Genomic DNA, 13354 nt, shown 5'->3' with positions numbered 1-13354 from the left:
TACATGTTGTATTATACTCCAGAGCTGCACTCACTATTCTGCTGGTGGAGTCACTGTATACATACATTACTTATCCTGTACTGGCCCTGAGTTACATCCTGTATTATACTCCAGAGCTGCACTCACTATTCTGCTGGTGGAGTCACTGTATACATACATTACTTATCCTGTACTGACCCTGAGTTATATCCTGTATTATACTCCAGAGCTGCACTCAGTAGTCTGCTGGTGGAGTAAAGAACTTCTTATTGGCAGCCACCTTGGTTTTTAACCCACTTTCCTAGAAACAAATACATTGGAGGAATTGTATCTTTTCGCACTTGCTGTGAATTTGTGGTGTGTGAAGGGTTAAGGGCCCCCTTTCCTCCCAGACGTAAGCTAATTAGGCTGCTGCGCAGGACTCACTCCGGCCGCGCTCTCCTTCTCCTCTGGGCCGCCCTCTCCGGCCGCGCTCTCCTTCTCCTCTGGGCCGCCCTCTCCGGCCGCGCTCTCCTTCTCCTCTGGGCCGCCCTCTCCGGCCGCGCTCTCCTTCTCCTCTGGGCCGCCCTCTCCGGCCGCGCTCTCCTTCTCCTCTGGGCCGCCCTCTCCGGCCGCGCTCTCCTTCTCCTCTGGGCCGCCCTCTCCGGCCGCGCTCTCCTTCTCCTCTGGGCCGCCCTCTCCGGCCGCGCTCTCCTTCTCCTCTGGGCCGCCCTCTCCGGCCGCGCTCTCCTTCTCCTCTGGGCCGCCCTCTCCGGCCGCGCTCTCCTTCTCCTCTGGGCCGCCCTCTCCTTCTCCTCTGGGCCGCCCTCTCCTTCTCCTCTGGGCCGGCCGCGCTCTCCTTCTCCTCTGGGCCGCGCTCTCCTTCTCCTCTGGGCCGGCCGCGCTCTCCTTCTCCTCTGGGCCGCCCTCTCCGGCCGCGCTCTCCTTCTCCTCTGGGCCGGCCGCGCTCTCCTTCTCCTCTGGGCCGCCCTCTCCGGCCGCGCTCTCCTTCTCCTCTGGGCCGCCCTCTCCGGCCGCGCTCTCCTTCTCCTCTGGGCCGCCCTCTCCGGCCGCGCTCTCCTTCTCCTCTGGGCCGCCCTCTCCGGCCGCGCTCTCCTTCTCCTCTGGGCCGGCCGCGCTCTCCTTCTCCTCTGGGCCGCCCTCTCCGGCCGCGCTCTCCTTCTCCTCTGGGCCGGCCGCGCTCTCCTTCTCCTCTGGGCCGCCCTCTCCGGCCGCGCTCTCCTTCTCCTCTGGGCCGGCCGCGCTCTCCTTCTCCTCTGGGCCGCCCTCTCCGGCCGCGCTCTCCTTCTCCTCTGGGCCGGCCGCGCTCTCCTTCTCCTCTGGGCCGGCCGCGCTCTCCTTCTCCTCTGGGCCGGCCGCGCTCTCCTTCTCCTCTGGGCCGCCCTCTCCGGCCGCGCTCTCCTTCTCCTCTGGGCCGGCCGCGCTCTCCTTCTCCTCTGGGCCGGCCGCGCTCTCCTTCTCCTCTGGGCCGGCCGCGCTCTCCTTCTCCTCTGGGCCGGCCGCGCTCTCCTTCTCCTCTGGGCCGGCCGCGCTCTCCTTCTCCTCTGGGCCGGCCGCGCTCTCCTTCTCCTCTGGGCCGGCCGCGCTCTCCTTCTCCTCTGGGCCGGCCGCGCTCTCCTTCTCCTCTGGGCCGGCCGCGCTCTCCTTCTCCTCTGGGCCGGCCGCGCTCTCCTTCTCCTCTGGGCCGGCCGCGCTCTCCTTCTCCTCTGGGCCGGCCGCGCTCTCCTTCTCCTCTGGGCCGGCCGCGCTCTCCTTCTCCTCTGGGCCGGCCGCGCTCTCCTTCTCCTCTGGGCCGGCCGCGCTCTCCTTCTCCTCTGGGCCGGCCGCGCTCTCCTTCTCCTCTGGGCCGGCCGCGCTCTCCTTCTCCTCTGGGCCGGCCGCGCTCTCCTTCTCCTCTGGGCCGGCCGCGCTCTCCTTCTCCTCTGGGCCGGCCGCGCTCTCCTTCTCCTCTGGGCCGGCCGCGCTCTCCTTCTCCTCTGGGCCGGCCGCGCTCTCCTTCTCCTCTGGGCCGCCCTCTCCGGCCGCGCTCTCCTTCTCCTCTGGGCCGGCCGCGCTCTCCTTCTCCTCTGGGCCGCCCTCTCCGGCCGCGCTCTCCTTCTCCTCTGGGCCGCCCTCTCCGGCCGCGCTCTCCTTCTCCTCTGGGCCGCCCTCTCCGGCCGCGCTCTCCTTCTCCTCTGGGCCGGCCGCGCTCTCCTTCTCCTCTGGGCCGCCCTCTCCGGCCGCGCTCTCCTTCTCCTCTGGGCCGGCCGCGCTCTCCTTCTCCTCTGGGCCGGCCGCGCTCTCCTTCTCCTCTGGGCCGGCCGCGCTCTCCTTCTCCTCTGGGCCGGCCGCGCTCTCCTTCTCCTCTGGGCCGGCCGCGCTCTCCTTCTCCTCTGGGCCGGCCTCTCCGGCCGCGCTCTCCTTCTCCTCTGGACCGCCCTCTCCGGCCGCCCTCTCCTTCTCCTCTGGGCCGCCCTCTCCGGCCGCCCTCTCCGGCCGCCCTCTCCGGCCGCCCTCTCCGGCCGCCCTCTCCGGCCGCCCTCTCCGGCCGCCCTCTCCGGCCGCCCTCTCCGGCCGCCCTCTCCGGCCGCCCTCTCCGGCCGCCCTCTCCGGCCGCCCTCTCCGGCCGCCCTCTCCGGCCGCCCTCTCCGGCCGCCCTCTCCGGCCGCCCTCTCCGGCCGCCCTCTCCGGCCGCCCTCTCCTTCTCCTCTGGGCCGCCCTCTCCGGCCGCCCTCTCCTTCTCCTCTGGGCCGCCCTCTCCGGCCGCCCTCTCCTTCTCCTCTGGGCCGCCCTCTCCGGCCGCCCTCTCCTTCTCCTCTGGGCCGCCCTCTCCGGCCGCCCTCGCCTTCTCCTCTGGGCCGCCCTCTCCGGCCGCCCTCGCCTTCTCCTCTGGGCCGCCCTCTCCGGCCGCCCTCGCCTTCTCCTCTGGGCCGCCCTCTCCGGCCGCCCTCGCCTTCTCCTCTGGGCCGCCCTCTCCGGCCGCCCTCGCCTTCTCCTCTGGGCCGCCCTCTCCGGCCGCCCTCGCCTTCTCCTCTGGGCCGCCCTCTCCGGCCGCCCTCGCCTTCTCCTCTGGGCCGCCCTCTCCGGCCGCCCTCGCCTTCTCCTCTGGGCCGCCCTCGCCTTCTCCTCTGGGCCGCCCTCGCCTTCTCCTCTGGGCCGCCCTCGCCTTCTCCTCTGGGCCGCCCTCGCCTTCTCCTCTGGGCCGCCCTCTCCGGCCGCCCTCGCCTTCTCCTCTGGGCCGCCCTCTCCGGCCGCCCTCTCCGGCCGCCCTCGCCTTCTCCTCTGGGCCGCCCTCTCCGGCCGCCCTCGCCTTCTCCTCTGGGCCGCCCCCTCTCCGGCCGCCCTCGCCTTCTCCTCTGGGCCGCCCCCTCTCCGGCCGCCCTCGCCTTCTCCTCTGGGCCGCCCCCTCTCCGGCCGCGCTCGCCTTCTCCTCTGGGCCGCCCCCTCTCCGGCCGCGCTCGCCTTCTCCTCTGGGCCGCCCCCTCTCCGGCCGCGCTCGCCTTCTCCTCTGGGCCGCCCCCTCTCCGGCCGCGCTCGCCTTCTCCTCTGGGCCGCCCCCTCTCCGGCCGCGCTCGCCTTCTCCTCTGGGTCGCCCTCTTCACACGTCTTTATTCTCCTCCACTCAAGTAAAAACACAAACATGGAAATAAAATTAGTGGCTGCTGCTTTAACCGCGGCCGCCTGGTTGTGTGCGGTTGTCAACTTCAACTGTTTATTTAGTCAGTTAAGGCCCCCTGTCCACAGGCGTTGCGAAGTCCTGCGGCAAATTGCCGCCGCAGGAGTCGGCAGACGAATCTCCGCCGGAAAAGCCTATCTGATAGGCTGACCGTGGAGAATCGTGACAATTCGCAGCATGCAGAGAATTGCCGGCCGCAAGCGGAGAATCGCAATGATTCTCCGCTCGTGGACAGGGGGCCGGCAATGCTATGGAAAGCTTCAGACAGCGTGATTCGCCAGCGGTTTACCGCTGACGAAATCGCGTCCGTGGACAGGGGGGCCCTAAGTGTCTCACTTTACAGCCTTGCTGCAAATCAATTGCCTCTTAATGAGCACAGCTGTTGATCAATGTGAATTCACATCTTAGCCTCTCCCTTTACTGCCTGCTGCAAAGTGCTGTGATACTGAATCCTCATGTTCTGCGCAGGTACCCAGTCTCTGTGAAGATCTTCTGTCCTCGGTTGACCAGCCCTTGAAGATCGCTCGGGATAAGGTGGTGGGCAAAGACTATCTGCTGTGTGACTACAACAGAGATGGAGACTCTTACAGGTAATTAGACGTCTTGGTGTGTAATGTGCGCCGTCAGCTCAAACACCTCTTAAAGGGGCTGTCCAGCATTTCAAAAACATGGCTGCTTTCTTCCAGGTAGAGCGCCACACTTGTCCACAGGTTGTGTGCGATATTGCAGCTCAGTCCCATTCACTTTAAAGTGGATGTACCAAGTTATAAAGTTATTCCCTAGCCACAGAATAACTTCATGACCCATGGGGTTTGACCGCTTGGACCCCCACCAAACCAAACAGGGGTCTAGTCGTTCCCCGAGTGAATTGAGTGGAGCGCAGGCGCACGACCGCTCTGTTCACTTCAATGACGGCGCAGGAGATTGCCAAAGTAGTCGACCTCAGTCATGTCCAGCGCTGTCATTGAAGTGAATGGAGCAGCGGCGTGCCTGCATGCCCTCCACTCCGGTCACTCGGGACCGACCAGACTCATTGGGATTGGTGGGGGTCCCAGCGATCAGCCACACCCCCGTCCTGTGAATAGGAAGTAGCTTTATAACTTGGCAAACCCCTTTAAGAGATTAATCCCCGGCACCTTAACAGTTAACTGCAGTCAGAGTAAATTGCCGCAATCAAACAGCTGATAGCCGCCGGGTGTGGCGCCGACTCCTGAGCCGCTGCATACACACCAAGACCGCCGAATAACTATCAACAGTCCTGAAGTGGATAATGTGGTTGCGCTGCAATACCATCTACAACCTGCGGACGGGTGTGGCGCTGTTTCTGGACTAAGGCAGCCATATTTTTCTAATCCCAGACAACTTCTTTAACTCCTCTTCTCTTCCCACAGGTCACCGTGGAGCAATAAGTACGACCCACCCTTGGAAGATGGAGCCATGCCGTCCGCCCGGCTGCGCAAGCTGGAGGTGGAAGCCAACAACGCCTTCGACCAGTACCGAGACCTGTAGGTCGTCCTGTGCCGGGGATGGTGTGGGGGAGGGGGTCCGCAGCTGCCTGCTATAAAGCGGCGCTCGGTGTGTGGGACGATGATTAAATCCAGATTCCTTTGTTTGGGACTCGAGCACCAGGGTAACGGGAACGATGGGCTCCGACCCAGCGCAGACAGCGTGATGTCATTATGAGGTCATGGCTCCCAGCGACGAGTGCGGTCTCTGCAGCCCCCTGAACCTCGGAGAAGCGTTTCTCCAGCTGCCTGGGCAGAGTGTCAGGCTGAGTGCCGGGCCCCGGGGACACGGCCGCCGTTCGCCGATGCTTCGTGTTCTTCTTCTTGTTTTGTTTCCTATGGAGATAAAAACTCGACAGGCGGTTACGAGTCGGCGCCGGGAATCAGCGCTGAGGGGCCATCGTGACCCCCGGCCATGAGAGCTACATGATCTGCGCTGCGTCTGCTCTACATTATACGCTTCACGGTATTTCTAGCATCGTCCGGGAGCGCACCTTATAGCGCCACCTACCAGGAGGAAGGTTTCAGACCATCGGCAGTCGCATCAGAATAGTCGCGGGAGCGTCCGTGCCTGCGCTGGGCGGCCATATGTATCGGGAGTGACCAGAGAGCAGAACAAAACCAAAGGGATGATGTGTGACTAATCGGCTTATTCAGCTGCGCTCACCATACTGCTGATTGTTACTGGAACTAGTCAGCAAGCATGATGCAGATCTTCCCAGAATGCAAATCGCCAGAGTAAGCTCTCTGCTGACACTAAACAAGTAGGGAATGCTGGGAGATTTCCACTGTGAAGCAACAGAATAGTGAGTGCAGCTCTGGAGTATAATACAGGATATAGCTCAGGGTCAGTACAGGATAAGTAATGTATGTACACAGTGAGTCCACCAGCAGAATAGTGAGTGCAGCTCTGCAGTATAATACAGGATGTAACTGTGGATAAGTATAGGATAAGTAATGTATGTACACAGTGACTCCACCAGCAGAATAGTGAGTGCAGCTCTGGAGGATAATACAGGATGTAACTCAGGATCAGTAAAGGATAAGTAATGTATGTAGACAGTGACTCCACCTGCAGAATAATGAGTTCAGCTCTGGGGTATAATACAGAATGTAACTCAGGATCAGTACAGGATAAGTAATGTGTGTACACAGCGACTCCACCAGCAGAATAGTGAGTGCAGCTCTGGAGTGTAATACAGGATGTAACTCAGGATCAGTACAGGATAAGTAATGTATGTATACAGTGACTCCACCAGCAGAACAGTGAGTGCAGCTCTGGAGGATAATACAGGATGTAACTCAGGAGCAGTACAGGATAAGTAATGTATGTACACAGTGACTCCACCAGCAGAATAGTGAGTGCAGCTCTGGAGTATAATATAGGATGTAACTGTGGATAAGTATAGGATAAGTAATGTATGTACACAGTGACTCCACCTGCAGAATAGTGAGTGCAGCTCTGGAGTATAATACAGGATGTAACTCAGGAGCAGTACAGGATTAGTAATGTATGTACACAGTGACTCCACCAGCAGAATAGTGAGTGCAGCTCTGGAGTATAATACAGTATGTAACTCAGGAGCAGTACAGGATAAGTAATGTATGTACACAGTGACTCCACCTGCAGAATAGTGAGTGCAGCTCTGGAGTATAATACAGGATGTAACTCAGGAGCAGTACAGGATAAATAGAACTGTTGGTTCTATAGAGAGTTGCATATAGATCTCTGCTATGAAGTAATGATTAGTGGGGGGCCCTCTGTGGCCCTCAGCTGGCTGAGCATTCTGGGAGTTGTATGTGCACCATCGGTTGATCATTACTTGGCGCGTGAATTCAGTATACATGGTGGAGGTGGCATAATAGGTGTATCTGGTGGTAGGGGGATGGGGTCTATTACACAGAAGCCCACCTTGTGCCGGTATATACTGTGTAGCCTTGGCCGGTAGGTGCCCAGACACAGCGGAGGATTGGGCCGGCGTGAGCCGGGGACGCGGGCGGCTGCTCAGGTTTCAGCGTTCCAGTCTTGCTCAGTTGTGCAGATGTTCGCTGGCAGCTGGCGAGGGCTCCGCTCTGACGCCAGGGTCATGGCATGTTGGCCGGGAGGGCACAGCACCTGTGCCGTCTAGATAGCATTTCACTGCTAATACCTGATAGCACCCGGCTGGCGTCATTCTAGGACGTGCCAATCATTCTGCGGTTAGTAGCAGATGTTCCTAGTAGTCGGTGCCGGGAGAGGAAGCGGCAGTCAGAGCCTAAAGCCTTTAACTTGTGGGGGGCCGTAGCTTCAAGCCAGGAAGGGTCAGCATGCTGGGACTTGTAGTCCCAGCACTGCAGTCGGACAGACTGCTGACCTCCTGCCAATATTGATAGTGTCTATTGTAGGTGCTGAAGGGGTCACGAAGTGGGGTTACAGCCGGCGCGGTGGAGGTAGCCACAGGCCGAGGTCAAGGGCCCGTTATATAGAGGGGGGGCTTGTCGGCTCTTTGGGTTAATTGGAAACAGGTGCTGATTGAGGTCCTGGCAGAGAGGTGTGACACTTGGGGTGCAGCGGGCGGGTGGCGCGGCCCGTTTGGGTGCAGCGGGGCGGGGTGGGGGTGGTATCTGTTAATTGTGTACATATTGGTTTGCTAGTTACTTTTCTACCTGCTTGTAATGAGTTAAAGACTTAAGGGGGGAAGCATTTTTTTTAACCCCTTGCTGCCCTGCCTCTGCAGCGTCGGCTCTGCCATGTGGTTGCTGTTAGCGCTGCTCCTGCCTCTCCGGGGATTCTCTGCGGTTTCAGACGTCGTTTTAACACATTCCTCAAATACCCACAAAAGCCGTTATGTAAAAACTCACCAACAGCGACCACATCAAGCCGCCGCGGCGTCCGTAGCCCCCCCCACCCCCCCTCCACCCGCTTGTTTCATGTTGTTCCTAATGATCAAAAGCTGCTATTGTAGGTAGGAGGAGGTCTGCGTGTAATGCATCCCTTGGCAGGCGGAGGCAGAGGAGGCGCCGCACCCACACGCTAGGCCTCAGTCATCCATATACTGCCATGCAGGTCCGTCCGGCAGCAAAGGGGATTCAGGTGTTTAATAGTGCCAGAGCCTGCGGATGCGTGAAGGCTATATGTTGTCTATAGGGGCTGTCGCTAAGCATAGGCCTCCTTTAACCCCTTAGTGACCACCAATACACCTTTTTCCTGACCTCACCTTTACCTGGCTTTAAACCTGCACATAGATCTTTAAGGCGGTGGCTTGACCGACTGCTGACGGGCGCCTTCTGTAACTGCCAGGAATGGAGAACTATCAGATTCTGGCCATTTAACCCCTTACATGCTACAATCAACATGTAAGCAGATGACGGGGGGCGAGCGTCAGCATCGCCACCCCGCAATGGGATCGCTAGATAGTTAGGGGGCTCCTATGACAGCTGGAAGCCTGACAAAAAAAATAGTAGTAATTAATTAGATATGTAATAACCGTTCAACACATTATATGGACCCCAGAGTGATGCCATTAAAATCCACAACTCGTCCCGCATCACACAACCCTCGTACGGCTGTAGCTCTGGCGATACAACTATGTCACTCGGTCCTTACGGCACAAAATATACTTGTCGCTAAGGGGTTAAATATATGTATACCCCCCCCACAATTGCTCGGGTGTGTATGTATGTATATATATATATATATATATATATATATATATATATATATATATATATATATATTATATATATAATTAATTTCTTAAAGGCACAGCACTTTCAATTAACTGACCTTGAGAAAGCTGGATGACTATATATATATATATATATATATATATATATAATTTAGTGAATTTGTTAATATTTGTAGCCAAGCTCCTTTTTTCGGTGCTTTTCACCCCATTTCTTGCACCCGCAGGTATTTTGAAGGCGGCGTCTCCTCCGTCTATCTCTGGGATCTGGACCACGGATTTGCCGGAGTGATCCTTATAAAAAAAGCTGGGGACGGTTCAAAGAAGATCAAGGGATGCTGGGACTCCATCCATGTGGTGGAAGTGCAGGTAACGGTTCCCCCCTGTGGTCACAAGATAAAAGTGCACCCCGTGGACTATAATTGTTGCATATTTTGACTGCCGACGCTCGTGGTTGCATACGATTCTCGTCTTTGTGTTTGCAGGAGAAGTCGAGCGGCCGCACCGCTCACTACAAGCTGACCTCCACTGTGATGCTATGGCTGCAGACAAATAAGAGCGGGTCAGGGACGATGAACCTGGGCGGAAGCCTCACCCGGCAGGTAAGGGTGCCGTGCTGTGAAGACCAGGCTGCGGGGCCGTGGTCACGGCTTACGGACAGCAGCGGCATCATCCTGTATGGAAGGATAACTAGATTTGTGTTTTGTTTTTAGATGGAAAAGGACGAGACTGTGAGCGACTCCTCCCCGCACATAGCAAATATCGGGCGGCTGGTAGAGGTGAGTGCCCAGAAATGACGGGCCAGGTACCCACCACCCACAATAGTTACTACCCTTTAGGGGGTTACCTCCACCATTAATTTGCATGGTATAGTCACTGGATATGCCTGAGACTGCCCTGTTCCACTCACTGACAGCAAGCGGAGACTTTGGAAGAATGCTTCTGCAACATGATCCCGTATCGGGGTACGGCCCATTCACACGGGCATATTGCTCAGTGAATAGCATCAATGAGTAGAACATTGCTCCATTCACACTTGCATGCAGCCATTGCGTACGTCACGCGCAGATAATGGAGCATGTTGCGATTTTTTTTTTAATTTTTTTTTAAATTTTCCACCCTTATCACATATTACGCGCGCAAGATTCCCATTCTCTATGGGTGTGTATGATACGCAGTGCCAAAGCAAGTACTAGCTTGGCGGTTGTGTTTTTCAAGCATGCCCCCAGCTTCCCTCTGGTATATCTCGTCCGTCGGCGATGCCCTCCTGTCCGCTCTGTAGGTTTCTCTCTTGCAACGTTTCCATACATTCACTAATATTTGTGTTTTCACCTCAGGACATGGAGAACAAAATCAGGAGCACGCTCAATGAGATATACTTCGGGAAAACAAAGGACATAGTCAACGGACTCAGGTAACGTATTGTGCTCCTTGTGGTGCAGTTGCTCCCCAGATGCAGGCCAATCATCATTTCCTTGGTCCTGTACCCATTGTCTTTTCTCTCTTCCATTTTGTACCCATTGATCTCCTCCTCCACCCCATGCTTATTGACCCCCTCCTGTATCCTGTGCCCTTGGACCTTCCTTTCCTCCACCCTGTATTCCTCTAGACCTTTTCTTCACCATGTGCCTCTCCTCGGCCCTTCTGTCCTTTGTACCTTCAATAGTTTTCTTTTTTCCTCCACGCTATTTTATCTTACTATAAGACCCTTCCTGTGCCTTTTCCTCTAAGCCCTGCCCGTCCCTCACCCCTGTGCCTTTTCCTCTAGGCCCTGCCCGTCCCTCACCCCTGTGCCTTTTCCTCTAGGCCCTGCCCGTCCCTCACCCCTGTGCCTTTTCCTCTAGGCCCTGCCCGTCCCTCACCCCTGTGCCTTTTCCTCTAGGCCCTACCCGTCCCTCACCCCTGTGCCTTTTCCTCTAGGCCCTGCCCGTCCCTCACCCCTGTGCCTTTTCCTCTAGGCCCTGCCCGTCCCTCACCCCTGTGCCTTTTTCCCAAGGCCCTGCCTGTCCCTCACCCCTGTGCCTTTTCCCCAAGGCCCTGCCTGTCCCTCACCCCTGTGCCTTTTCCTCTAGGCCCTGCCCGTCCCTCACCCCTGTGCCTTTTCCTCTAGGCCCTGCCCGTCCCTCACCCCTGTGCCTTTTCCTCTAGGCCCTGCCCGTCCCTCACCCCTGTGCCTTTTCCTCTAGGCCCTACCCGTCCCTCACCCCTGTGCCTTTTCCTCTAGGCCCTGCCCGTCCCTCACCCCTGTGCCTTTTCCTCTAGGCCCTGCCCGTCCCTCACCCCTGTGCCTTTTTCCCAAGGCCCTGCCTGTCCCTCACCCCTGTGCCTTTTCCCCAAGGCCCTGCCTGTCCCTCACCCCTGTGCCTTTTCCTCTAGGCCCTGCCCGTCCCTCACCCCTGTGCCTTTTCCTCTAGGCCCTGCCCGTCCCTCACCCCTGTGCCTTTTCCTCTAGGCCCTGCCCGTCCCTCACCCCTGTGCCTTTTCCTCTAGGCCCTGCCTGTCCCTCACCCCTGTGCCTTTTCCCCAAGGCCCTGCCTGTCCCTCACCCCTGTGCCTTTTCCCCAAGGCCCTGCCTGTCCCTCACCCCTGTGCCTTTTTCCCAAAGCCCTGCCTGTCCCTCACCCCTGTGCCTTTTTCCCAAGGCCCTGCCTGTCCCTCACCCCTGTGCCTTTTTCCCAAGGCCCTGCCTGTCCCTCACCCCTGTGCCTTTTTCCCAAGGCCCTGCCTGTCCCTCACCCCTGTGCCTTTTTCCCAAGGCCCTGCCTGTCCCTCACCCCTGTGCCTTTTTCCCAAGGCCCTGCCTGTCCCTCACCCCTGTGCCTTTTTCCCAAGGCCCTGCCTGTCCCTCACCCCTGTGCCTTTTTCCCAAGGCCCTGCCTGTCCCTCACCCCTGTGCCTTTTTCCCAAGGCCCTGCCTGTCCCTCACCCCTGTGCCTTTTTCCCAAGGCCCTGCCTGTCCCTCACCCCTGTGCCTTTTTCCCAAGGCCCTGCCTGTCCCTCACCCCTGTGCCTTTTTCCCAAGGCCCTGCCTGTCCCTCACCCCTGTGCCTTTTTCCCAAGGCCCTGCCTGTCCCTCACCCCTGTGCCTTTTTCCCAAGGCCCTGCCTGTCCCTCACCCCTGTGCCTTTTTCCCAAGGCCCTGCCTGTCCCTCACCCCTGTGCCTTTTTCCCAAGGCCCTGCCTGTCCCTCACCCCTGTGCCTTTTTCCCAAGGCCCTGCCTGTCCCTCACCCCTGTGCCTTTTTCCCAAGGCCCTGCCTGTCCCTCACCCCTGTGCCTTTTTCCCAAGGCCCTGCCTGTCCCTCACCCCTGTGCCTTTTTCCCAAGGCCCTGCCTGTCCCTCACCCCTGTGCCTTTTTCCCAAGGCCCTGCCTGTCCCTCACCCCTGTGCCCTTTTTTCCTCTAGGCCCTGCCTGTCCCTCACCCCTGTGCCCTTTTTTCCTCTAGGCCCTGCCTGTCCCTCACCCCTGTGCCCTTTTTTCCTCTAGGCCCTGCCTGTCCCTCACCCCTGTGCCTTTTCCTCTAGGCCCTGCCTGTCCCTCACCCCTGTGCCTTTTCCCCAAGGCCCTGCCTGTCCCTCACCCCTGTGCCTTTTCCCCAAGGCCCTGCCTGTCCCTCACCCCTGTGCCTTTTCCCCAAGGCCCTGCCTGTCCCTCACCCCTGTGCCTTTTCCCCAAGGCCCTGCCTGTCCCTCACCCCTGTGCCTTTTCCCCAAGGCCCTGCCTGTCCCTCACCCCTGTGCCTTTTTCCCAAGGCCCTGCCTGTCCCTCACCCCTGTGCCTTTTTCCCAAGGCCCTGCCTGTCCCTCACCCCTGTGCCTTTTTCCCAAGGCCCTGCCTGTCCCTCACCCCTGTGCCTTTTTCCCAAGGCCCTGCCTGTCCCTCACCCCTGTGCCTTTTTCCCAAGGCCCTGCCTGTCCCTCACCCCTGTGCCTTTTTCCCAAGGCCCTGCCTGTCCCTCACCCCTGTGCCTTTTTCCCAAGGCCCTGCCTGTCCCTCACCCCTGTGCCTTTTTCCCAAGGCCCCGCCTGTCCCTCACCCCTGTGCCTTTTTCCCAAGGCCCCGCCTGTCCCTCACCCCTGTGCCTTTTTCCCAAGGCCCCGCCTGTCCCTCACCCCTGTGCCTTTTTCCCAAGGCCCCGCCTGTCCCTCACCCCTGTGCCTTTTTCCCAAGGCCCCGCCTGTCCCTCACCCCTGTGCCTTTTTCCCAAGGCCCCGCCTGTCCCTCACCCCTGTGCCTTTTTCCCAAGGCCCCGCCTGTCCCTCACCCCTGTGCCTTTTTCCCAAGGCCCCGCCTGTCCCTCACCCCTGTGCCTTTTTCCCAAGGCCCCGCCTGTCCCTCACCCCTGTGCCTTTTTCCCAAGGCCCCGCCTGTCCCTCACCCCTGTGCCTTTTTCCCAAGGCCCCGCCTGTCCCTCACCCCTGTGCCTTTTTCCCAAGGCCCCGCCTGTCCCTCACCCCTGTGCCTTTTTCCCAAGGCCCCGCCTGTCCCTCACCCCTGTGCCTTTTTCCCAAGGCCCTGCCTGTCCCTCACCCCTGTGCCTTTTTCCCAA

The 13354-nt window shown here is 59.0% G+C and overlaps 1 protein-coding gene across 2 annotated transcripts in view; it reads left to right on the top strand.

Moving 5' to 3' along the window:
- Nucleotides 1–13354, top strand: part of CAPZB (capping actin protein of muscle Z-line subunit beta) — a 45546-nt gene that overhangs the window by 26732 nt on the left and 5460 nt on the right. For both annotated transcript variants that reach the window (XM_066606362.1, XM_066606363.1), the window contains exons 3-8: nucleotides 4103–4224; nucleotides 5026–5139; nucleotides 9032–9173; nucleotides 9290–9406; nucleotides 9518–9583; nucleotides 10142–10218. In XM_066606362.1, the coding sequence (XP_066462459.1) occupies nucleotides 4103–4224; nucleotides 5026–5139; nucleotides 9032–9173; nucleotides 9290–9406; nucleotides 9518–9583; nucleotides 10142–10218 (638 nt within the window). The remainder of the gene's footprint in view (nucleotides 1–4102; nucleotides 4225–5025; nucleotides 5140–9031; nucleotides 9174–9289; nucleotides 9407–9517; nucleotides 9584–10141; nucleotides 10219–13354) is intronic.

Source organism: Eleutherodactylus coqui, chromosome 6 (genome assembly GCF_035609145.1).
Source record: "Eleutherodactylus coqui strain aEleCoq1 chromosome 6, aEleCoq1.hap1, whole genome shotgun sequence".
Taxonomy (NCBI): domain Eukaryota; kingdom Metazoa; phylum Chordata; class Amphibia; order Anura; family Eleutherodactylidae; genus Eleutherodactylus; species Eleutherodactylus coqui.
The sequence above is the reverse complement of the archived record's forward strand: the minus strand, read 5'-3'. Positions and strand labels throughout refer to the sequence as shown.